Raw genomic sequence first — 26,921 nt, 5'->3', positions numbered from 1 at the left:
TCTTCAATACACCGGTTGGCTAAAGTAGTGAACTATTTGTCTTTTGTCAACGTGACACTTTTTTTGCTGATTGGCCGTGTCGGGTGGTGGAGGGTTATAACACATTTATAAATAACGCGATCTAACCAAAAAACCTTTATTATGAATAATATTGGTCGCGAAAGCCTACGTGTTAAACTGACTAACCTCTATGGGGAGGATACTTTTCTTAAAACCAGAAAGTTGGAGAAGCTCCGCATTAAGCGGATGAAATTGATATCTCCACTGGTGTTCCTCAAAAGGTGCAGAGATTCAAAGGTAATACCAAACGCAGTTAAAATAACACATCACATAAAGTCTTCTAAAGCTAGCCAAATACTACACAAAGCTAGTGAATTATTAATAGAGAGAATACAGCACAACAGGAGTGAATTATCTCACATTTCAGAATCGCTAAAGCAGTTACACTTAGATGTAAGCAATAGTGTATCCATGCATTATTGGAATATAATCGATACCATAACACAACAATCGGCTGATAATGTGTTTAATCTAACAAAAACTCACCAAATTAATAAATTTTCTAGACTTCATAATAAACAAATCCCTACTAAAAACGAACAATTTAAAAACAAAACCGTAATGAACTTTACTAACACTGTTTTAACCAGTGACATGATCTCTGTTCTTTCTAAAGGCCTTAACTTTGCCATTACCCCACACACAATTGCAGTGGATGAGATAATTGCTGAGGTAGAATCAGCAGTAAGACTACTTCCACATAATGAGGCAGAGATGACTAGACACGAGGTTGCCAAAATAATTGAGAATAGCAAAGTTCCAAAAGTAAATATTAGCTCTAACGAAGCAAAAGCCTTCAGAGAGCTGCGTGTAAATAAAGATATCCAAATCCTGGCAGCTGATAAAGGCCGCACTACTGTAGTGACGTCACGAGCCGATTATGATAATAAGATTAGAAATTTACTAGAGAAAAGTACCTACATTAAAATTAAATGAGATCCAACTAATACTTTAGAACTTAAGACTACTGCAATAATTGCAAATTCATTAATCCCTAAGAATGAGCAATACCAAATTAAGCCAAGGGCCTCAAAACCACCTAAACTGTATGGGCTACCAAAGATTCATAAAATCGACATACCATTACGACCCATAGTCAATACAATTGGCTCTGCCACATATAAATTAGCAAAATATATAACAAAACAAATACAACCCTACATCGGTAGGACATCTTCATTCATAAGAAATTCAGAACATCTTGTGAATGTGATTAAAGATATTAAACTTAATCCTAATGATATTCTGATAAGTTTTGACGTGATTTCTCTATTCACAGGTTCCAGTGAACGAATCGCTTAAATTACTTGATACACTAGTAAAGAATATAGGTTTACCAAAAGATATTCCGAAACTTGCTGACCATTGTTTAAATAACACTTCTTATGAAGAGGGGATTTCTTTAAACAAAAGGAAGGAGCAGCAATGGGCTCTCCTTTATCCCCTGCTATAGCAAATCTGTACATGGAAAACTTTGAAATAAGAGCACTTGCCTCGACCACATTAAAACCATCTTTTTGGTTTAGATATGTAGATTACACTTTGGTTGTCTGGCCACATGGTAAAGATACCCTTAATGATTTTCTAAATCATCTCAATGCACAAAACCCGGCCATCCAGTTCACCATGAAAATGGAGGTGAGTAACATACTCCCGTTCCTAGATATTTTGCTTGGACATAGCCTAAACGGTAAAATAACACAGCGTTTACAGAAAGCAAACGCACACTGATGCCTATCTGAATGCAGATTCGCATCATCATCCAGCTCAGAAATCCTCTCTTATCAAGACGCTCATACATCGGGCTAAAACAGTGTCAGATGGTGAAAGTCTAGTGAGAGAGATCAAACACGTTAAAGAAGCACTACGACAGAATGGCTACAATAATGCTCAAATTAACAACACTGAATGCCAAATCACGATCGCAAAGCAATACTGCTGAAAGCGATCAGATTGTTAAAACAATTAAAATTCCATATATCTCAGGAGTAACTGACAAATTAGCCCGTGTTTTGCAAAAGCAAAACATTACAGTAAGATTTGGTACAGTACACAAAATTCAAAAACTAGTATCTTGTACTAAAGACGCATTACCTAAATTATCAACAGAAGGTGTATATCGGATTAATTGTTTATGTGGCAGATGCTATATTGGACAGACGGGACGTAACATCAGCATAAGACTAAAAGAACATCAAAGAAATTAAATTATCTCAAACACAGCTGTCGGCAGTGGCAGAACATGCTTGTCAACAAGGACACTCAATTGATTTTGATAACGTTGAAGTGTTGTGTAAAACTAATTATTACTGGCAAAGACTAATCAGATAATCCATTGAAATTGAGAGGAATAGAAATAACTTTAATCGCTCTGACAGCTCCAGGCTAATTGCGGCTTGGAAGCGTATTATTAAATAATACATATTACAATTCCTTATAGGGGAAACACATACTAATTAACGGATTACTAACGTAGCATATAAACACGATAAAACACATTACAACTAATTACCAATCTACAATTCATTACTAATCAACCATTGACTGATTACCAATCGATTATATAATTACAATACCCTCCGCCTCAAATCACTGCACCTGAAATGAGTTAAATGATGATGTCACCCTGCTGCTCTATTTAAGACCGGGAGCAAGCGAGGGCTTTACCATTCTGGCGAATTGCCCGATGATGCTGGATGTAATTACTAGCGAAACGTACTCAAACTGTAAATGTTATGGATTCACTCTTCAACACACCTGATTAGCCGTGATGGGGGGTGGAGGGTTACGACACATTTATAAATAACGCGATCTAACCCAAAAACCTTTATTATGAATAATATTGGTCGTGAAAGCTTACGTGTTAAACAAATAAATGAAACTGAAAAACTGAAGCTGAAACACAGTACACAGTGTATATACACACACACAGTGTATACACAGTTTGTACACACACAATAATGTTCACGTTGTTGTTGAGCTCACGCACCCAAGGGGCAAGGTACACGTTTCTCCAAATTCTTAACAAAAATGCTCCGTTGGTTAGATTTAAAACTAAAGCAACCGCCCACCATGGTTTGAACCTTTTATTACAAAGCTCATGAAAACTAGGAACAAGGCTTGGGCATGTGCTCAGAAAAGTAAGTTGCTCAATGACTGGCTAGAATACAGGATTTTAAGGAATAGAGGCATCAAAAAAATAAGGCATGCAAAACATGCCTACTTTTCCTCCACTCTCCTGGAATCACATGAAAATGCCAGGATTTTCTGGAAAACAATCAAATGTATCAAAAGGTATCCAAAACAGATAATCTGCCCTTTGAGCTTAACCAAAATGGGGAATATTTTTCAGATCCCCAAAAAATAGTTGACAATTTTAACCTTCATTTTTCTGAAGCTGGTATTCTTTTTGATAATGTATTGGGAATCACCCTTGCTCATGCAAATTCCTACACCCCTGTCCAAACATTAAACGAATTTAGTTTCCAGCCAATCCACGAAAGTAATGTTCTGAAACAACTGTCCTACCTCAAAGGGTCCTCCTCTACCGGAGCAGATAGTGTTCCTGTCTTTGCTCTACTAACTGTTGGTCACCTAATATACAAACTTATAGCCCACATTTTCAACCTGTCCATCAAAGAAGCATCAGTTCCTCTAGAATGGAAACATTCCTATGTCCGTCCACTTCACAAAGGGGGCCCTAAAGATGATCCAGACAACTACTGACCTATCTCAATTTTGTTCCCGTTGATGAAAATTCATGAAAAATTATTGAACTACCAAATTAGCAGTTTCCTGTCCACCAACAATCTACTACATCTAAAACAATCTGGGTTCCGGAAAAAAATACAGCACCACATCTGCTGCATTAGACACTCTGAATCACATTTACAGTAGCCTTGATAATAAGCAATACTGTGCCTGTCTTTTTCTTGACCTGTCAGCTTTTGATACAGTAGACCACAACACCCTGCTTAGTAAACCAAGTTGCCTCGGTTTTTCCGAAAACGCAGTAAAATGGTTAAAAAATTACCTCTTTTCTCGCACCCAAACTGTATTCACAGATGGTTGGAGGTCAAACAGTGTTAAGATAACAAAAGGGGTTCCACAGGGTTCCATCCTCGGCCCCCTCTTGTTTTCTCTATATGTCAATGACTTGGGCACTGACCTGGATCATTCCAGGGTAAATCTTTTTGCAGATGACACGATACTGAATACTGTTGGCCGCTCTCCAGATGACGTGATTGCTAAGCTCCAGGGTGATTTCAACAAACTACAACATCAGCTAGTTGCTCTTAAACTAATCCTGAATATCTCCAAAACCAAGGTGCTATGCTTCTCACCAGGACTAAAGCAGGAAGTTATTTTTACCCAATTACATTCCTTAAATAATTATCAAATAGAGCAAATCAAGATCTATAAGCATCCTGGGGTCATCCTGGATTCAAAACTGAATTTTGAAGATCACATTGATTATATAGGTAAAAAGACAAATATAAAAAATTGGTTTTCTGTATCGACACAAGCACTGCTTCCCGCCTATGTTCCGTTTGGAATTGATAAAAGCTACCATACTGCCTCTACTTGATTACTGTGACATCGTGTATAAATCAGCTCCAAGTACTGAACTGAAGAAGCTTGATTCCATCTATCACTCGGCCTTAAGATTTGCATTGAACTGCCCATATAAGACTCACCACTTTGATCTCTACATTGGGTCAAACTTAACATTTCTTAATGTTCGACGGCTTGTGCACCAGATCTTATTTATTCACGATGTACTTACAAAATAATCCGCAAACTACCTGCTGGATCTCCTCTCTGTTTCAAAGAAAAAAATTTACCTCAGGTCTTCGCTCATTTACAAGCTTCACATTCCCTATTGCCGTACAAAAACTGGAGAAAGGGCCTTTGCTATTGATGCCCCCAGGGTCTGGAATGCTATTGCCAAAAAAACTGCAACTTGAATTATTACCAATGAGATCTTCACTCAAAACTGCTGTAGAGGAGTTGTACACCCCTAGCTGCCACTGCTATTCAGTGGCCTAAAATAAAATAAAATGTTTCGCTCCGGATGACCACTGCAAAGTATTATCTGTATTTTGATATAGCGTGCTGATTTTAAAGGTGCATTGAAAAATTTGATACTCCGACTGATGCTCCTGTTTTATGAGACCTCCATTGCCAGTAACAAGATATAGTAATAGGTTTTACCCTTTTAACTGACACAAAAACTGACACCTTTATTTCAGGCATCATGTTTGCAATAACCACAACACAAGCAGTCAAAATGCAAACAAAAGAGACAACTCTGATAATAATATGCACTGTCCTTGAATTTGATTGGCCCACACCCGAGACGGCTTTTCTTAGAGCCTAGTTTGTGCCAGTTAAAAGGGTAAAACCTATTACTATATCTTGTTACTGGCAAAGGAGGTCTCAATGTAAATGCTCACCCTGAGCCCTCAATACTCTGATGGTGCGCTGTTTTTGAGTTGTACGCCTTTTGGTGTCATCTCGTCCAACACCAGTGGAGACTAGGCTCTAAGAAAAGCCGTCTCGGGTGTGGACCAATCAAATTCAAGGACAGTGCATGTCATTATCAGAGTTGTCTTTTTTGTTTGCATTTTGACTGCTTGTGTTGTGGTTATTGCAAACATGATGCCTTGAATAAAGGTGTCAGTTTTTGTGCCAGTTAAAAGGGTAAAACCTATTACTATTTGATGCTCCTGTTGTTGTGGAGTGACTCATGCAGCCAGCTATGGCTCTCGGGTTTGGTGTTACATGTTATTTATGTAGTTTATTGTGAAAATTCGGTCACAGTTCCTATGATCACTGTTACATTGCTTTTATGGCTTTATGTTGGTGGTGTCGAAAACGTTTTTTGGTTTGGCCATGTTTGTTTGTTGTAGTACGGAGTTAGACTGATGGCCTTAATCTAAGTTTTCTTGTGGTTGTTGTTGTTTGACTTGCATCCCACTGGGATTTTTTGGACACAGCGTTGGTGTACGGTGCTTTTTCAGGAATATTTTGCTGGTTTTTTCCTGGATTATCTGTTTGCACAGTCACATAGTCACTTTAAGATGTTTTCTTGTTCATGTTTTTTTGTTTGTTGCGGTTGCACCCGATTCAAGAGCCGAATGGCTCACAGGGCTATACCAAATAAATGAAACTGAAACTGAAAGAGAGGGAGCAATGGAATACAATCTAAATAAACTTAAACTCAAACCCCGCTCTCTGACGTCACAACTCCGCATTACCTCATCGGCGTGAGACGCGAGGGGGAGGTGTAACCCGCTAGTGACGTCATGTCACCAAGGTATTCACCCAACCCCCCTCTACCGCGAGTTCACTCACTTATGGGCCTAAGTTCATTAACATAATTTATTAATATTCTTAGTTTTTTCGGTAAAGTCACGTTGAAGAGAAATAACAAAATATATATAAAACAAAAAAAAATTCTCACGACGGTCATCATCATGATGACCGTTTGAGTTATGGTCGAAACGTCGTGAGAATTTTTTATTGTTTTATATATATTTTGTTATTTTGTTGTTTCTCTTCAACGTGACTTTACCGAAAAAACTAAGAATATGAATTACTGCAGTCACGAAAGCTTTAAATCAAAATATAATTTATTAAGTTGCACCGCCGCACATTGGGTATGGGAGTTGTTGTAACCCTCTAGTGACGTCATGTCACCTCCTGCTGCCGCGTGACGTCACGAGACACCAGGAAGCTGCCGATCGGGTCTCCTGCGCTCACTGAGATTTGAGGTGAGAAGTTCACATCGTGGTGGTGGTTGTTGTTGTTGTGGTGGTTGTTGTTGTTTACCCAGGTAGAGCCTCGCTCCTCTCTCTCTCGTAGGGATATCAATTGAGTAGCAGCGAGTAATGGAATCGACGTCCAGGTCGGAACATTACAACGCGGGGCCTAGCCATGCGGAGCCTTGCCTCCTGCCCCTCGCCTTGATTGCATTTGCTTTTATTCTCTCGCTTTAAGTTTAATTTGTCTTCACCTGGCTCGCTGCTTTGTCACTTTGTTTTTCTTTGAAATATTCCTACAGTTTTCTTTGTTTTGTTATCTTTAGTTATCTTTACCAAGGTCAAAGCCCGCTTCAGCTGCTGTAACGCTCTTGTTTTCAGAAGCGACCTGCACACAACAGAGTGGTTTATCAACGTGTTGAAATGCCCGTCGGTCAAATACTCTAAAACGCGTGGTGATGTTCACTCTGAATGTGCAGGGGAAAAAACCCTGGAGGATCCTGAGGGAAAATCCACGCGACCACGAGGAGAGAGACACGCAAACTCCAAATATACATCCTTAATACAGGTTTGTTTGGGTTAGATCGCGTCAATGTGTGTGTGTAGTTAAACCCCTCCACCACTCGACACAGCCAACTAGTAGGGGTTGTCACGTTATCTACCGAAATATAGTAGTAACTACTATAAATAGTAACTACTGACTATAGTAGTATCTACTGACTAGTAGTATTTACTGACCATAGTATCTACTGACAGGAGTATCTACTAACTCTACAGTAGTATCTACTAACTCTATAGTAGTAACTACTGACTCTAAATAGTATCTACTGACTCTATAGTAGTATCTACTGACTGTAGTAGTATTTACTGACCATAGTAGTATCTAATGACAGTAGTATCTACTTACTATACAGGAGTATCTACTAACTCTACAGTAGTATCTACTGACTCTATAGTAGTAACTAGTGACTCTAAATAGTATCTACTGACTCTATAGTAGTATCTACTGACTATAGTAGTAACTACTGACTATAGTAGTATTTACTGACCATAGTAGTGTCTAATGACAGTAGTATCTACTTACTATACAGGAGTATCTACTGACTATAGTAGTATCTACTGACTGTAGTAGTATTTACTGACCATAGTGTCTAATGACAGTAGTATCTACTTACTATACAGGAGTATCTACTGACTGTAGTAGTATTTACTGACCATAGTATCTACTGACAGGAGTATCTACTGACTCTATAGTAGTATCTACTGACTCTATAGTAGTATCTACTGACTATAGTAGTATCTACTGACTCTATAGTAGTATTTACTGACCATAGTGTCTAATGACAGTAGTATCTACTTACTATACAGGAGTATCTACTGACTGTAGTAGTATTTACTGACCATAGTATCTACTGACAGGAGTATCTACTGACTCTATAGTAGTATCTACTGACTCTATAGTAGTATCTACTGACTATAGTAGTAACTACTAACTCTAAATAGTATCTACTGACTCTATAGTAGTATCTACTGACTGTAGTAGTATTTACTGACCATTGTAGTGTCTAATGACAGTAGTATCTACTTGCTATACAGGAGTATCTACTGACTATAGTAGTATCTACTGACAGTAGTATCTACTGACAGCAGTGTCTACTTTCTCTATAGTAGTATCTACTTACTCTATAGTAGTATCTACTGATCATAGTAGTATCTACTGATCATATTAGTATCTATGGACTGTATAGTAGTATCAACTGACTGTATTATCTACTGACAGTAGTATCTACTGACAGTAGTATCTACTTACTCTATAGTAGTATCTACTGATCATAGTAGTATCTACTGATCACAGTAGTATCTATGGACTGTATAGTAGTATCAACTGACTGTATTATCTACTGACAGTAGTATCTACTGACAGTAGTATCTACTTACTCTATATTAGTATCTACTGGCTATAGTAGTATCTAATGATCACAGTAGTATCTATGGACTGTATAGTAGTATCAACTGACTGTAGTACCTACTGACAGTAGTATCTACTGACAGTAGTATCTACTTACTCTATAGTAGTATCTACTTACTCTATAGTAGTATCTACTTACTCTATAGTAGTATCTACTTACTCTATAGTATCTACTGGCCATAGTAGTATCTACTGATCACAGTAGTATCTATGGACTGTATAGTAGTATCAACTGACTGTCGCGGTATTTGCTGGCTAGTGGTATCTACTGACTAGTATCTACTGATTCTACAGTAGTATCTGCCGACTATAGTGGGAACGAGTAACTCGAAAGTAGTATCTGCTTACTCTTTAAAAGTAGCTTCTACTGACTGCAGTGATATCTACCGACTCTACAGTAGTAACTACCGACTTTATAGTCGTAACTACTGACTATAGTAGTATATAGTGACTCTACAGTAGTTTCTACTGACTGCAGTAGTGTCTACCGACTCTTTAATATATATCAAGGCCGTAATTATAATATATATTGGGGGGGGGGGGTTAAAATATGCTCAAAATGCCCCCCCCCAATATATTGCTATAAAAATATAAAAAAATTAGTAATAATTGCCATGCTATGTAAATAAAAAGAACAATTTGCTAAACCTTGGCCACAATATCTGGACTTGTCTTCATATAAATCAATGCATAGATTTCTGTTTATATGATTGTGGTTATGGTTGTACTTTATTAATCCCTAATCTCAGACATTACATACAATGAAACAAGAAATGATAAAAAAGTAAAAACAGAGCAATGTAATACAATACACTATTTTACATGATTATAAAAAAATAATAAAAAGTCTATCTCATGTGTTAGTGAATTTTTTAATATTTTTTTGCAGGAAATGGCAGTAAATTAGTTTTCAAATTTAGATATTTTTCTGGGTTGGGACCCCCAGACCCCCTGGAAGATTTGGTCCCCCCCAATGTTGACTCCATGGCTACAGCCTTGGTATATATCGACTCTATAGCAGTAGCTACTAACTCTATAGTAGGAAATACTGACTTTAGTAATAACTACTAACTCTATAGTAGTATATACTGGCTCGATAGCACTATCTACTATCACTACAGTAGTATGTACTGGCTGTCGTAGTAGCTACTATCACTACAGTAGTATGTACTGGCTATAGTAGTAGTTACTATCACTACAGTAGTATGTACTGGCTATAGTAGTAGCTACTATCACTACAGTAGTATGTACTGGCTGTAGTAGTAGCTACTATCACTACAGTAGTATGTACTGGCTGTAGTAGTAGCTACTATCACTACAGTAGTATGTATTGGCTGTAGTAGTAGCTACTATCACTCCAGTAGTATGTACTGGCTATAGTAGTAGCTATCACTCCAGTAGTATGTACTGGCTGTAGTAGTAGTTACTATCACTACAGTAGTATGTACTGGCTGTAGTAGTAGCTACTATCACTACAGTGGTATGTACTAGCTGTAGTAGTAGCTACTATCACTACAGTGGTATGTACTAGCTGTAGTAGTAGCTACTATCACTACAGTAGTATGTACTGACTGTAGTAGTACCTACTATCACTACAGTAGTATGTACTGGCTGTCGTAGTAGCTACTATCACTACAGTAGTATGTACTGGCTGTAGTAGTAGCTACTATCACTACAGTAGTATGTATTGGCTGTAGTAGTAGCTACTATCACTCCAGTAGTATGTACTGGCTATAGTAGTAGCTATCACTCCAGTAGTATGTACTGGCTGTAGTAGTAGTTACTATCACTACAGTAGTATGTACTGACTGTAGTAGTAGCAACTATCACTACAGTAGTATGTATTGGCTGTAGTAGTAGCTACTATCACTCCAGTAGTATGTACTGGCTGTAGTAGTAGTTACTATCACTACAGTAGTATGTACTGGCTGTAGTAGTAGCTACTATCACTACAGTGGTATGTACTAGCTGTAGTAGTAGCTACTATCACTACAGTGGTATGTACTAGCTGTAGTAGTAGCTACTATCACTACAGTAGTATGTACTGACTGTAGTAGTACCTACTATCACTACAGTAGTATGTATTGGCTGTAGTAGTAGCTATACTAACTTTAGCAATACGTACTGGCTGTAGTATTAGCTATATTTAACTCTATAACAGTGTGTACTGGCTGTTGTAGTAACTATACTATCTGTAAATCAGTGTGTACTGGCTGTAATAGTAGCTATACAAACTCTATAGCAATGAGTACTGGCCGTAGTAGTAGCTATACTAACTCTATAGCAGTGTGTACTGGTCACAGTAGTAGCTATACTAACTCTATAGCAGTGTGTACTGGTCACAGTAGTAGCTATACTAACTCTATAGCAGTGTGTACTGGATGTAATAGCTATACTAACTCTATAGCAGTGTGTGCTGGCTGTAGTAGTAGCTATACTAACTCTATAGCAGTGTGTACTGTATGTAATAGCTATACTAACTCTATAGCAGTGTGTGCTGGCTGTAGTAGTAGCTATACTAACTCTATAGCAGTGTGTACTGGCTGTAGTAGTAGCTATACTGACTCTATAATTATAATCTCTAGTTCTTTGGTTGAGTCATGTAGATAGACAAATAGTAATACAAATAAAGTTACTAATAAAGTGAATAAAAAATAAAAATAACCATCGATGTAAGCTGTAGCCTGGTTGTTAAGTTTTGTGAATGTACTGGCAGTCTATAATGCAGACTGAAGAAATGGTTATTAATAACCAAGAATAAGTCTATAGACTGCCATTACACTCGCCCAGCTTACTAACCATTGCTACAGTCTACATTATAGACTGCGCGTAAACTCACTAAACTTAATAAGAAACCTACAGTCTACATTATAGACTGCCAGTTCACTCACCGAGGTTAAGAACCAGGCTATAGTCTACATTATAGACTGCCAGTGCACTCAACCAACTTAATAACCATTGCCATAGTCGCATCTTGATTTGAAGCTTTCGTGACTGCAGGAATGCATACTCTTTGGTTCTTTCGGTGAATTCACGTTGGTAGAAAAAATAATAGATCACAACGTTTCGATCGCAACTCAAGCAACCGTCATCAGGTGTGAAACAAAACACAGCAGAAGGATTGCTGACGTAGGAGAAAGAGCTGCTGCAACAAGAGTTGCAGCAGCTCTTTGGAGGTTCAATCAAAACAATAGCTTATTTGAGTATCCTCTGGAACTTTTTGTAAGAATGTAAACATATTCTTAGCTCTTTCGGTAAAGTCACCACGTTGAAGGGAAACAATAAAATAATCAAATATATATATAAAACAATAAAAAAATTCTCACGACGTTTCGACCATAACACAAACTGTCGTCATCAGGTGTGTCGGTTTGGTCGAAACGTCGTGAGAATTTTTATTGTTTTATATATATTTTATTGTTTCCCTTCAACGTGACTTTACCGAAAGAGCTAAGAATGAATTACTGCAGTCACGAAAGATTTAAATCAGAATGTAAACAGTCAGGAAATTGACACAGCATATATGCTGCTGAAGTTAGATCTGTTCATCCAAGCATTCAAGCAAATCTGAGCCTGGCTTCACACCTCTAAATTGCGATTGAATATTAATTTATGCATTTCTGCATAATACAAATCGTATTATTATCAACAGCCGTTGCTATGTTAGCTGAATTTTGCTTTTATAAATATTGCTATTGTTGCCAGGCAGCCGAAATTGTGTGCTTGATGTTTTGGGTTAATATTTATTTTGAAGATACTAGGGCCTCCGGGCATATTTATAACCATTTGCCCTCTCATTGTGTGCCTTAACAGCCCATAAGATGGATTGGGGAATATCTTGAGTATATGAATAAATATAGACGTGTAAGTCACCTGTGATTGTGTATATGCATTCCTCTGTGCCTCGATATTGACGTAGATGGTGTGGATATTTTTTTCTGTCTGCAGCTGAAACATTCTTCTGACGCTTCATCGGCAGAATTGGTCTGATGGAGCAAAGGCACTCGGCGCAGCCCGGTTCAACAAGACAACAATGGGACCAGGATACAAACAGCATGGATTGTACTGGAAGTGTGACATGGCACCAGAGAACTCAAAGAGGAGATGAACCCTTCAAGTGCACTGTGTGTGAGAAGGCATTTTCAGATTCATCTGTTTTTAAAAAACACCAGAGAACGCACACGGGAGTGAAACCTTTCAAGTGCACTGTCTGTGAGAAGGCATTTGCAGAGTTATCAAATCTTAAAACACACCATAGAACACACACAGGAGAGAAATATTTCAAGTGCACTGTGTGCGAGAAGGCATTTGCACAATTATCAAATCTTCAGAGGCACCACAGAACGCACACAGGAGAGAAACCCTTCAAGTGCAGTGTGTGTGGGAAGGCATTTTCAAATTCATCTGGTCTTAAGAACCACCAGAGAACACACACGGAAGGGAAACATTACAAGTGCAGTTTGTGCGAGACGACATTTTCAAGTTCATTTTGTTTTAAAATGCACCAGAGAACACACAAAGGAGAGAAACCCTTCAGGTGCACTCTGTGCGGGAAGCCCTTTGCATATTCATCACAGCTTAAAAAACACCAGAGAACGCACACAGGAGAGAAACCCTTCAAGTGCACTCTGTGCGGGAAGCCCTTTGCAGATTCATCACTTCTTAAAAAACACCAGAGAACGCACACAGGAGAGAAACCCTTCAAGTGCACTGTCTGTGAGAAGGCATTTGCATGGTCATCAGATCTTCAGATCCACCAGAGAACACACACGGGAGAGAAACCCTTCAAGTGCACTTTCTGTGAGAAGGCATTTGCATGCTCATCAGCTCTTCAGATCCACCAGAGAACACACACAGGAGAGAAACCCTTCAGGTGCACTCCGTGTGGGAAGCCCTTTGTAGATTCATCACATCTTAAAAAACACCAGAGAACACACACAGGAGATAAACCCTTCAGGTGCACTGTCTGTGAGAAGGCATTTGCATGGTCATCAGATCTTCAGATCCACCAGAGAACACACACAGGAGAGAAACCCTTCAGGTGCACTCTGTGTGGGAAGCCCTTTGCAGATTCATCACATCTTAAACGGCACCAGAGAACACACATGGGAGAGAAACCCTTCAAGTGCACTCTGTGTGGAAAGGCGTTCACACGGTCATCATATCTTGAAATACACCAGAGAACACACACAGGAGAGAATCCCTTCAAGTGCAGTGTGTGTGGGAAGGCATTTTCAGATTCATCAAATCTTAAAATACACCAGGGAACACACAGGCATCAGAAAATCCCCAAGGAGTGTAGTCTGAAAGCGGCTTGTGAAAGTCAAAGTGCTGCAATAAGCCCATCCCTCCTGAAAATAGAACCAGAAGAGAATCCCAGCTTGGACACTATGAAATGTTTCAAGGTGAAATGTGAAGAGGTGACAGTGAAGAGCGAAGAAGTGAAGGTGAAATGTGAAGATGAAGATTCAACTCCAAAATGGGACCTTAACATCGATGGAGGCAACGTGAAGCAGGAGGAGAATTCTGACTGTGAGGCAGAGCGAGGCAACTCCCAGCAGTTTGTGAAAGTGGAGGTGTGGGTGGACTTCTTAGACAATACAAAGTCAAAAATGCCTATCGATAATTTAATGAATACTTATTCTTGGTTCTTTCGGTAAAGTCACGTAGAAGGGAAACAATAAAATAATAAAAAATATATAAAACTAAAAATTCTCACGACGTTTCGACCATAACACAAACACCTGATGACGACCGTTTGTGTTATGGTCGAAACGTCGTGAGAATTTTAAATTTTTATATATTTTATTGTTTCCCTTCAACGTGACTTTACTGAAAGAGCTAAGATTATAATGAATACTTGTCTGATTTTGTGCGTACATGTAACATTTTGTCTATAAGGTCAAATATGGAACACGTGATTGTAGGAGAAAGTGTGTGTTTTGGAAGTAACCTATACAGATGTAGTGGAGTAGGAAGGTATGCTGGGGAAACTGCGCGATTGTATTGATGACACGGACAGTGTGAGGTTATTTGGGGGTTAGCCTATGGAAGGCGTAAACAGCGTGGGTCGCCTTAGGACAGGCACGTGCAGAAGCTGAAAGGTGACGTCATCGGTTGGGCCAGTTAAGGTAGACGAGAAGCAACGGCAGTGATTGGCTGGGACTTGTTGGGGAGTCAGCTGAAGAGAATTGGGAGTGGGAGCTGAGGAGAGTTGGGGTCCGGAGTTGGAAGCCAGGACAGTGTGTAGAGTTAGCGGAGCTGAAGAAGACGGAACAGTTAGCAGTGGAGTGAGCGTAGAGTTAGCGGAGCTGAAGAAGATGAAGCAGTTAGCAGTGGAGTGAGCGTAGAGTTAGCGGAGCTGAAGAAGACGGAACAGTTAGCAGTGGAGTGAGCGTAGAGTTAGCGGAGCTCAAGAAGACGGAACAGTTAGCAGTGGAGTGAGCGTAGAGTTAGCGGAGCTCAAGAAGACGGAACAGTTAGCAGTGGAGTGAGCGTAGAGTTAGCGGAGCTGAAGAAGAAGCAGTTAGCAGTGGAGAGAGCGTAGCGTTAGCGGAGCTGAAGAAGACGGAACAGTTAGCAGTGGACTGAGCGTAGAGTTAGCGGAGCTGAAGAAGGCGGAGCAGTTAGCAGTGGAGAGAGCGTAGAGTTAGCGGAGCTGAAGAAGGCGGAACAGTTAGCAGTGGAGAGAGCGTGGAGTTAACGGAGCTGAAGAAGACGGAACAGTTAGCAGTGGAGTGAGCGTAGTAATAGAGGAGCTGAAGAAGGCGGAGCAGTTAGCAGTGGAGTGAGCGTAGAGTTAGCGGAGCTGAAGAAGGCGGAACAGTTAGCAGTGGAGTGAGCGTAGAGTTAGCGGAGCTGAAGAAGGCGGAACAGTTAGCAGTGGAGTGAGCGTAGAGTTAGCGGAGCTGAAGAAGGCGGAGCAGTTAGCAGTGGAGTGAGCGTAGAGTTAGCGGAGCTGAAGAAGAAGCAGCAGTTAGCAGTGGAGTGAGCGTAGAGTTAGCGGAGCTGAAGAAGGCGGAACAGTTAGCAGTGGAGTGAGCGTAGAGTTAGCGGAGCTGAAGAAGACGGAGCAGTTAGCAGTGGAGTGAGTGTAGAGTTAGCGGAGCTGAAGAAGGCGGAACAGTTAGCAGTGGAGTGAGCGTAGAGTTAGCGGAGCTGAAGAAGGCGGAACAGTTAGCAGTGGAGAGAGCGTAGAGTTAGCGGAGCTGAAGAAGACTTAGCAGTGGAGTGAGCGTAGAGTTAGCGGAGCTGAAGAAGACGGAGCAGTTAGCAGTGGAGTGAGTGTGGAGTTAGCGGAGCTGAAGAAGGCGGAACAGTTAGCAGTGGAGTGAGCGTAGAGTTAGCGGAGCTGAAGAAGACGGAACAGTTAGCAGTGGAGTGAGCGTAGAGTTAGCGGAGCTGAAGAAGACGGAACAGTTAGCAGTGGAGTGAGCGTAGCGTTAGCGGAGCTGAAGAAGACGGAACAGTTAGCAGTGGAGTGAGTGTAGAGTTAGCGGAGCTGAAGAAGCCGAAGCAGTTAGCAGTGGAGTGAGCGTAGAGTTAGCGGAGCTGAAGAATACGGAACAGTTAGCAGTGGAGTGAGCGTAGAGTTAGCGGAGCTGAAGAAGTCGGAGCAGTTAGCAGTGGAGTGAGCGTAGAGTTAGCGGAGCTGAAGAAGACGGAACAGTTAGCAGTGGAGTGAGCGTAGAGTTAGCGGAGCTGAAGAAGACGGAACAGTTAGCAGTGGAGTGAGCGTAGAGTTAGCGGAGCTGAAGAAGACGGAACAGTTAGCAGTGGAGAGAGCGTAGCGTTAGCGAAGCTGAAGAAGACGGAACAGTTAGCAGTGGAGTGAGCGTAGAGTTAGCGGAGCTGAAGAAGACTTAGCAGTGGAGTGAGCGTAGAGTTAGCGGAGCTGAAGAAGACGGAACAGTTAGCAGTGGAGTGAGCGTGGAGTTAGCGGAGCCGAAGAAGGCGGAGCAGTTAGCAGTGGAGAGAGCGTAGAGTTAGCGGAGCTGAAGACGTCTTAGCAGTGGAGAGAGCGTAGTAATAGAGGAGCTGGAGACGAGGTGTGTGGAGACAGAGAAGTGAGATTGGCTTTCGCTGCGTGCGACGACGCTGTATTAGCGGAGGAGCTGAGGAGGATAGCCAGCAGTGGAGAGAGCGTAGGAATAGAGGAGTTGAAGACGTGTGTGTGTGTGTGCGGAGCAGAGCGACGTGATACTGGGAACCAAAGGTGGTGAGCGAGACGGGCGAAGCACGGCGAGGCGAGCCGCTGTGTCCGGGATACGGTGGAGTGTGGAGAACGTGTTTTTTATTTATTTTTAATTTTTTTTAATTTTTTTAAATTATATCTTAAAGCTATTTTATATTCGATATTTATTTAATTTTATATACTTCAGCCCCTTGGTGTTAGACTTTTAACCCTCATTATAGTAAGACTTGTTTAAAACTTATTTAAGATTTTAGATTCCTATATGTTGAATGTATGCACCATCCTGCCAAAGTAAATTCCGTGTCGGTGTGAACTTACATGGCGAATAAAACCCTTTCTGATTCTGAAAATAACTCACGTGAGAGCTGTTCTTTTGATACGGGTCAACTGGTAATTTTTCGTGATTGAGGAAGCATCTGCCTCTGGAAAAAGTCATTGTCTTTTGAAATAAGGAACATTCGCATAATTAATCAGTTACAAGGCATGCGACTTAAAAGTTACGTAAGGGAGATACATTCTCCACAACGCGTATTCTAATTTTATCATACGTGTGTGGCAGTCAGAGTGATAGCTTTGGGGGGGCAGGGTGTTTCTTTGATTGGGGAGAAGCGAGGGACTCGTGGGTTGGGGTGGAGTGGCTTTGTGTGAAGGCGGTTGCAGGTGCGTTGGATTGGATTGGCTCGTGCGCACGGGGTTTAGACTCGTGGGCACGCAGCGCCAATCAAATGGGGGGAATGAGCCCAAGGGTGTGATTCAATTAAAGGCCCCGCCATGGGGAACCCAGAGGAAGGGGCGGGGAATTTCATTACGCGACTGATCCTGCTTCAAGGTGGCTTGCTGATCCGGCTCGAGGTGGCTGGGGACTGATCCGCTGAGGGTGGTCTTCTTTGGTTCTTTCGGTAAAGTCACCACGTAGAATGAGAATAAAATAATAAATTGATAAAATAAAATAACACAATAATATTCTCACGACGTTTCGGCCACAACACAAGCGGCCTTCATCAGATGAAGGGACGAGACTGTCTGGTAGGACAGCGCTGGAGTGGAGAGCACTCCAGCGCTGTCCTACGAGACTGTCTGGTAGGACAGTGCTGGAGTGGAGAGCACTCCAGCGCTGTCCTACCAGACAGTCTCGTCCCTTCATCTGATGAAGGCCGCTTGTGTTGTGGCCGAAACGTCGTGAGAATATTGTGTTATTTTATCAATTTATTATTTTATTCTCATTCTACGTGACTTTACCGAAAGAACCAAAGAAGATGAATCATTGCAGTCACGAAAGCTTTAAGTCGCTGAGGGTGGTGTTTGGAGCGGTTTTTGTTTGGTCTGCTCCAGAGCCGGGCGGTGCGTCGTGCGTGCCTTCGCTCAGCGGTTTGCTCCCACCGGCGTTTGTGTGGGTGGAGTAAGTCGGTGAGGCCGCGGTTGTTGGAGTATTGCGTGACTGTGTTGGTTGTTGTGTTGTTGCGAGGGTCATTTGGGTTGGTATAGTGGCTTGTGATGCGTGCACTCCTCCACAGAGAAGTAGTAGCCCTGTTGCCCTTTAACAATGTAGTAAGATTTGTGCAGAGATTAAATTATAAGTAAACACTATACATCCTGGAATATACCGGCAGTGGTCTTGGTTGTGTTTCCCGCATTGTAATATGGGGTGTCGCGTGAAATAGAGGCCCCGCCGTAATTTAAGCGACAATGATGCTAGCGAGGGTTTCGGATGTAGACCGAAACCTGCTAAAGCATGTCCCAAAAGGATGCACCATTGCAACGTATTTTGTAGATTTTGTCGAACTAGGACTAGAAATGCTCCTTGCTGATTTCACATCTGGATGTTCGTCACCATCGGTTGAAGCAAGCCCGACTGCTGTTGAGACATTGTACACCAATACTGGTCCGCAGGTGGCTTGCACTGAATCAATGATGTACTCCTAGAAGGCTGCTATTTATACTCTTTGGTTCTATTGGGTAAAGTCACGTAGGTGAAAACAAAATAACAAAAAAATCACGACAGCGCTGTCCTCCAGACAGGCTCGTCCCTTCACCTGATGAAGGCCGCTAGTGTTGTGGCCGAAACGTCGTGATTTTTTGTTATTTTGTTTTCACCTACGTGACTTTACCCAATAGAACCAAAGAGTATGGATCCTAGCAATCACGAAAGCTTTAAATCTAGAACTGCTATTTATAGTTTGTGTAAAACATTTCTCTGTGTCCATGAAGAGACCAATAAATGAAATACACGTGTCTGCTGATCTGATTCATAGCAAGGAGGTAATTTTAAGAGCACATTTGAAATGCATCATGGATTTTTGTTACAGATTTGTATTCTAGCCTAGGTTTTATTGGATTTTAATATCTGTTTAGAAAAAAAATTAAATTAACCGTGTCCATCGATATCCCGCTGCTTACCACATGTTTACTTAAATATGTAAAAGCCTCTGAAGATATCGCCTCAGTCACGTGGGTGGTGTCAGTGCCTCCCTATCTGGTTAATGACCTCACCAACAGCAGAACTCCTCTCGTCCACGGGACGTGGCGACTGCGCACCGAGTCTTGGAATTCATTTGCACAGTCAATCAAATCTTGACCGACAACAGAGAACACGCACAGAAGAGGATCCCATCAGGTGCATTTTGTGTGGTGAGACGTTTGCACGGTCATCAAATCTTCACAACCGCCAGGGAACACGTTAAGAACGCCGTCAAGTACACTGTGTTTGAAGGCCTTTGAAGTGTTTTGAAACTGAAACACGCGTAAGGAGATCAATAAAGAGCAGAGTCTGCATTCGAGGTGTGAAATTCCAAGTGCCACAATAAGCCCATAGCTTGCAACGCAAGAACCATTAGAAAATCCTTGCTTGGATTACATGGCCAGGAGGAAAGGTGACATATGAAGACTCCAGGGTTTGAGCTCCGGTCATCAATGAAGGCAGCTGAAAGCGTGAGAAGAGGTTGGACTGTGAGTGAACCCGGGACAAATCCCAGACGGTTTTCGATGTGCAGGTTTGGGTTGAATGTTTTAATAATGTAGAGTAGGAGCAGCCAGTATATACAGTGAGGGAAAAAAGTATTTGATCCCCTGCTGATTTTTTACGTTTGCCCACTGACAAAGAAATGATCAGTCTTGATTTTAATGGTAGGTTTATTTGAACAGTGAGAGACAGAATAACAACAAAAATCCAGAAAAACGCATGTCAAAAATGTTATGAATTGATTTTCATTTTAATGAGGAAAATAAGTATTTGACCCCCTTCTCAATCAGAAAGATGTCTGGCTCCCAGGTGTCTTTTATACAGGTAACGTGCTGAGATTAGGAGCACACTCTTAAAGGGAGTGCTCCTAATCTCAGCTTGTTACCTGTATAAAAAGACACCTGTCCACAGAAGCAATCTTTCAGATTCCAACTCTCCACCATCGCCAAGACCAAAGAGCTCTCCAAGGATGTAAGGGACAAGATTGTAGACCTACACAAGGCTGGAATGGGCTACAAGACCATTGCCAAGCAGCTTGGTGAGAAGATGACAACAGTTGGTGCGATTATTCGCAAATGTAAGAAACACAAAAGACCTGTCAATCTCCCTCGGCCTGGGGCTCCATGCAATATCTCACCTCGTGGAGTTGCAATGATGAGAACAGTGAGGAATCAGCCCAGAACTACACGGGAGGATCTTGCCAGTGATCTCAAGGCAGCTGGGACCATAGTCACCAAGAAAACAATTGGTAACACACTATGCCGTGAAGGACTGAAATCCTGCAGCGCCCGCAAGGTCCCCCTGCTCAAGAAAGTACATACACATGCCGTCTGAAGTTTGCCAATGAACATCTGAATGATTCAGAGGACAACTGGGTGAAAGTGTTGTGGTCAGATGAGACCAAAATGGAGCTCTTTGGCATCAACTCAACTCGCCGTGTTTGGAGGAGGAGGAATGCTGCCTATGACCCCAAGAACACCATCCCCACCGTCAAACATGGAGGTGGAAACATTATGCCTTGGGGGTGTTTTTCTGCTAAGGGGACAGGACAACTTCACCGCATCAAAGGGACGATGGACGGGGCCATGTACCGTCAAATCTTGGGTGAGAACCTCCTTCCCTCAGCCAGGGCATTGAAAATGGGTCGTGGATGGGTATTCCAGCATGACAATAACCCAAAACATACGGCCAAGGCAACAAGTGAGTGGCTCAAGAAGAAGCACATTAAGGTCCTGGAGGGGCCTAGCCAGTCTCCAGACCTTAATCCCATAGAAAATTTGTGGAGGGAGCTGAAGGTTCGAGTTGCCAAACGTCAGCCTCGAAACAATGACTTGGAGAAGATCTGCAAAGAGGAGTGGGACAAAATCCCTCCTGAGATGTGTGCAAACCTGGTGGCCAACTACAAAAAACGTCTGACCTCTGTGATTGCCAACAAGGGTTTTGCCACCAAGTACTAAGTCGTTTTGCGGAGGGGTCAAATACTTATTTCCCTCATTAAAATGCAAATCAATTTATAACATTTTTGACATGCGTTTTTCTGGATTTTTTGTTGTTGTTATTCTGTCTCTCACTGTTCACCATTAAAATTATAGACTGATCATTTCTTTGTCAGTGGGCAAACGTACAAAATCAGCAGGGGATCAAATACTTTTTTTCCCTCACTGTATGACCGAACGTGTTTGGGTAGATCCTGTAACCAGGAGGCTGAGACACGGAAGCTCAATAGCATGCACCTTGGGATACTAGTAACAAAATACTTGTATTTATATGGCGCTTAATTGCCTCAGCAACTCAAAGTGGCTTGTATCAAATCTCATCTCAAACAGTCGACGGCCACTCCCACGGTGTAACTGTCCCTGTGCCGCATGAGTTGACTCAGTAGCGGTCTAAGTGGATGTTCCTCTGCCAGTAGGGGGTGATGATTGATCTCAGGTGGGTAGCTTTTGGATACTTGTGCAATTTGGTAAATGTTAACAATTACATTGGCATGGAATGGCTTATTTATTTTGAATCACTTCGGAGGCATTTTAACATCCACTGTGAAGCAGATGGTGCATATGTTTTCAGGTTACTGCAGCTGCAGTAATAACCAGATCTGCCGGCCGCATTTGAATCTTGTGTAGTGGCCTTGGTTGACGACAGACGGTTGAATTAAGGCAACACGTATTTATTAACAATGACTACGATACAGCACGTAGCGAACCTGACACTTGAAGAGGTAACGGCCTCTTCACTCGTTATACTGAGGGAAGTATATCCCAAGCTAACACCCCAAGGTAACTCCTCTACTTCCCTCTATCCTACGATCCTCCTCTCACGGAGATTAATTGACCCGGCCCAGCTTTGGCACAGGTCTCGACCACCAGCCACACGAATCTGGCCCTGAAAAGGACATCGGCCTTCGCGGCTCTGGGGTCGTACCACTGGCTTGCTCTGCCCGGCCCTTAGAAGGGCAGCGGGTCAGAGGAGTCCCAGGGTCTATCTAGCTGGACTTCAGTCTTCAGCTGGTTCTTCGTCTTGACTTGGTCGAACTGCACTCTCTGCTCTCAGGGTCCCGCCTTTTATACAATTCCGCACCGAGGGGCGGGTTTCTGTGGGATCACACGCACCCCCAGCCCCCTCCTCTCAGGAGGGGCCCTGGTCAGGGATGACACAATCACCCCGCACCGGTAAGTACTGTAATTCACCCGGGTTTGGTGTGCACGCGTTCCAACATCACCACCAATATGGTGTTCGACCATATTATATTTTGCTACTGGCAAAGGAGGTCTCATGATGTAAATGCTCTCAATACTCTGATGGTGCGTTGCCTTTGAGTTGTGCGCCTTTTGGCGTCATCTGGTCGAACACCATATGAGACTGGGCTATACAAAAGCTGCCTCTGGTGTGGACCAATCAATTTCCAGGACAATGCATACATTATCAGTGCTGTGTTTTTGCATTTTGACCGCAGGTATTGTGGTTAATGCAAACATGATCCCTTGTAAAAAGGTGTCAGTTTTGTGCCAGATAAAAGGGTAAAAAACGTATTACTATTCCATGATCTTTGCAATTTGCACGCTACTCATCTCTATCAGCTTCAGATTTCTCCCAGGCCCTTTGCGTTGTTGTAACAGCCCGATTTATTTCCATTTATTTGGTATAGCCCTGTGAGCCATTCGGCTCTTGAATCGGGTGCAACCGCAACAAACAAAAAACAAAAACATGAACAAGAAAAACATCTTAAAGTGACTATGTGACTGTGCAAACAGAAAATCCAGGAATAAACATCAAAATATTCCTGAAAAAGCACCGTACACCAACGCTGTGTGCAAAAAATCCCAGTGGGATGCAAGTCAACAACAACAACCACAAGACAACTAAGATTAAGGCCATCAGTCTAACTCCGTACTACAATAAACAAAAACATGGTCAAACCAATTTTTTTCGAAATCACCAAAATAAAGCCATAAATGCATTGTAACAGTGATCATAGGGACTGTGACCGAATGTTTTACAATAAACTACATAAATATCATGTAACACCAAACCCTAGAGCCATAGCTGGCTGCGATGTGACCTCGCCTAATCGTAATAATTATAAAGCAATTTTGTTTTACTTTTCTGTACTTAGCACTGCTACCGTGGTTTTGTATTGTTTGTTGGACATCTGTGAAAGAGCTTTATAACTCATCGGATTGCTCCAGAATGAATTAATATTGATTTTAATATTGAACCCTGTTGTGGTTCTACGTCTGAAGCGCAGGCGTAATGGTAGGCCCCGCTGTAGAGATGTAGCCGGAAGATCACGCATCTGCTGTGGTTGAGCCCGCTACGTAGTTATCTGTTCACTGTTGGGTCCTCGCCGTGCGTGATGCTACGCGACTATACACACAGGAAGCAATTGGCGGGACCCCGGGATCCCATCACTGCCCCAGGGTGGGAAAAACCACGTAGCGACACGAGTCTTGCCGTACCGACAACAAAACTAAGTGTCAATCGATTGGCCTCGTCGAGAGCTACTCGGGGCACTAAGTTTCGTAAAAAGTTGAAAAATTACATAAACACGTTAAATTCACTGCCTGGGGGGGCAGGGCTCGCCTTGGCAAAGAAGCTGAGGATCGACGGCTGACCGGAGGGCGTCGTCGCCGCGCGCGACCGCGGCGGACGCCCCCCCGGGGCTCACGTTTGGCCGGTGGGGTGGCGCCCATCGTGTCGATCGCCGCCTGCTGCTGCTGGCGCTTGTTGGCGCGAGTCTGGGCGGGCGGCGCGTTGCTGTCGGGATCACGAGTGGGCGGACTGAAAAATAATAATTACTGACCTGATTTTTGCGGGACCCCAGGGTCCCGCCAAATGATTCGTATAGCTAAACACTGTCCTAACATTTTTTTTTAATGACAGAGTGCCTTCTGAACTTCCTGTTCTTTGCTGCAATAACTTGTGGATCTTTGAAAGTTCAATTCGAAACGGCGAATCGGCATCATCATTAGACAGAACCAGAGTGAAACTGACAGAAACGGAGACATTCAGTATTCATTACACTCTTAAATTCTGGAAACGTGTAGATTTACACACCCATTCCACAATGTGCAATGTATACAATTTAACTAGGCCATACAATATACATAATATGATGTAAAAGCAAGCCATTACCCACATGCGATATTTACTAAAATCTTAATCATCAGTGCATCTTACAATACAGCAATTACACTGCGTAACAATTTATTTATTGTTCCCGGGTAGAAAGTGTTATTTCCTAGTTGCGTGTGCTTCAAAAGTACATAAAATGGCTATTATTCCCCACAAACTTTGCTTTTGTGACCAGGACATTGATATTTTGTAATTTACATATTTTCCAGAACATTCCAGATAGATTCAGTGCTGAGTAAACTTGGAGTAACTTCTAGAACATTTTAGAACTTTCCAGTAATATAAATAGTAGTCCAATAGTTCAGTTTAGTTCCAGCTGCCTAAGTAGAAAGATATCTGCATTTATCTGAGATGGCATTAAGAGGCTGCAAGCATCCGGCAGACGCATTTTGCTATGTCAGCGGCCAATTTATCAAGGCAAGAGCGAAAAAGTACTCTGTGAAAGCATCTCCAAAGATGTGTGAGGCCTACAAGGCATATTTCGGCATGCCTGTTGGGGATCAAGACAATCCCTGGGCAGCTCATTTCACCTGCGAGCAACGCAAAAAAAATCTCTGGAAGGTAAGATGGACAATTGTTGCTTGGAATTTTACGTTATAAAATTTGTTCAAATTCTTAAAATTGTAAAGGTTTTTAATTTTTAAATGTTTTACAATTTAAAATGTTATTGAGAAAATATCATATATGAAAAATGTCGCGGGAATATCTTACATATAAGTCATGGGTGAAATAAATGTATTTTTGTAGGATGGTACAGAGGGGATGCTATGAAGTTCGGAACTCACTGACCACTCAAGCAACTGCTACTTCTGCATGGTGGACCCTTCCAAACGTCGGACTGGCAAGCATGCACCTGCTATCACGTATCCGGACCTTCCTTCATCCATCGCCCCGGTGCCACACTGCCATCAGCTCCCCCTACCCACTCCTCCGGAGAGAGAGCGCAGACGTCTTTTGAGGAGATCACCAAGTCAAAGAGCGAGGAAGACGTAGATCCAGATGACAATTTCAGAGGTGGAGCTGACGAGAGAAACCCATACTACCCCAACCGGAAATACCTCAACGACTTGTTCAGAGATTTTGGTCTCACAAAGTCCAATGCTGAGCTTTCGACGTCTAGACTCAAGCAGTGGAACTAGTTGGATGAGAGTGTGCAAGTCGCAGATCAGAGGAAGCGTCACCAACCTTTTTTCAGCTTCTTCACCCGTCAAGATGGGCTCTGCTTCTGCCAGAATGTGAAGTCTGTTCGAGGCAATTGGAATCACCTGTAACCAGAATGAGTGGTGCCTCTTCATTGACAGCTCATCCAGGGGCCTCAAAGCCGTGCTGCTCCATAATGGTAACAAGTACCCGTCTCTTCCCCTGGCTCACTCGGTGCACCTCAAAGAGGATTACAACAGCATCAAGACCTTGCTGGACGCCTTAAAGTATGAGGAGTATGGCTGGGAGGTCATCGGAGACTTCAAAATAGTGGAATTCCTGATAGGTCTCCAAGGCGGTTTCACCAAGTTTCCCTGCGATCTTTATCTTTGGGACAGTAGGGGCACCAAGGCGCACTAATACAGGCAGGACTGGCCACAGCGGACCAAGCTCTCTGTGGGGAGGAACAACGTCAAGTGGGAGCCACTGGTGTACCCCCAGAAGGTGCTGATGCCATCACTGCACATCAAATTGGGCCTTATGAAACAATTTGTCAGAGCTGTAGATAAGGAGTCGGCAGCGTTCAAGTACCTTCAAGACTTCTTCTCTAAGCTGCCTGAGGCAAAGGTCAAAGCCAGTGTCTTCGTCAGACCACAGATAAAGATGATCCTGGAGTGAAATAAATTCCCCAAGAAGCTCACTAGTAAGGAGAAAGCGGCTTGGAACAGCTTTGTCGCAGTGGTTCGTGGCTTCCTGGGCAATCACAAGGTCGAAAACTACGTGGAGCTGGTTGAGACTCTGGTGAAGAACTACAGCACAATGGCTGTAGAATGCCCCTCAAAGTCCATATCCTTGATGCGCATCTTGATAAATTCAAGGAGAACAAGGAAGCGTACTCGGAGGAGCAAGGCGAGAGTTTCCATCAGGATATACTGGACTTTGAACACCACCACCAAAGACCTCCTACGGGGCCACCACACTCCCCCGGGCGTGTTACCTGTGTGACCGTCGAGGGCATCTCATGAGAGACTGTCCTCAGACTGCCCGTGGAAGACATGCGGCAGGGTTAAACTCTAACGCCCCCTAGAGAGTGGACCAACTAGGGGTGCAATCGACGTGGTCCCGACACAAATAGATGATAATGAGACTACTGGTGAGCGAGTGACCTCCGCGCAGATTCCGGCAACAGCACCTAAGAACACG

The 26,921-nt window shown here is 42.4% G+C and overlaps 1 protein-coding gene across 1 annotated transcript; it reads left to right on the top strand.

Annotated features, from left to right (window-relative positions):
- Positions 1-6,560: 6,560 nt before the first annotated feature.
- On the top strand, positions 6,561-17,340 carry LOC142905279 (uncharacterized). The gene is made up of 3 exons (XM_076055430.1): positions 6,561-6,836; positions 7,304-7,392; positions 12,742-17,340. The coding sequence occupies exon 3, from the start codon at positions 12,783-12,785 to the stop codon at positions 14,451-14,453; it is 1,671 nt and encodes a 556-aa protein (XP_075911545.1). The 5' UTR covers positions 6,561-6,836; positions 7,304-7,392; positions 12,742-12,782; the 3' UTR covers positions 14,454-17,340.
- The last annotated feature ends 9,581 nt before the right edge of the window (positions 17,341-26,921 follow it).

Source organism: Petromyzon marinus, chromosome 71 (genome assembly GCF_048934315.1).
Source record: "Petromyzon marinus isolate PM22_M1 ecotype Great Lakes invasive population chromosome 71, UKy_Petmar_22M1.pri1.0, whole genome shotgun sequence".
Classification (NCBI taxonomy): domain Eukaryota; kingdom Metazoa; phylum Chordata; class Hyperoartia; order Petromyzontiformes; family Petromyzontidae; genus Petromyzon; species Petromyzon marinus.
This window is presented reverse-complemented; position numbering and strand designations above follow the sequence as displayed.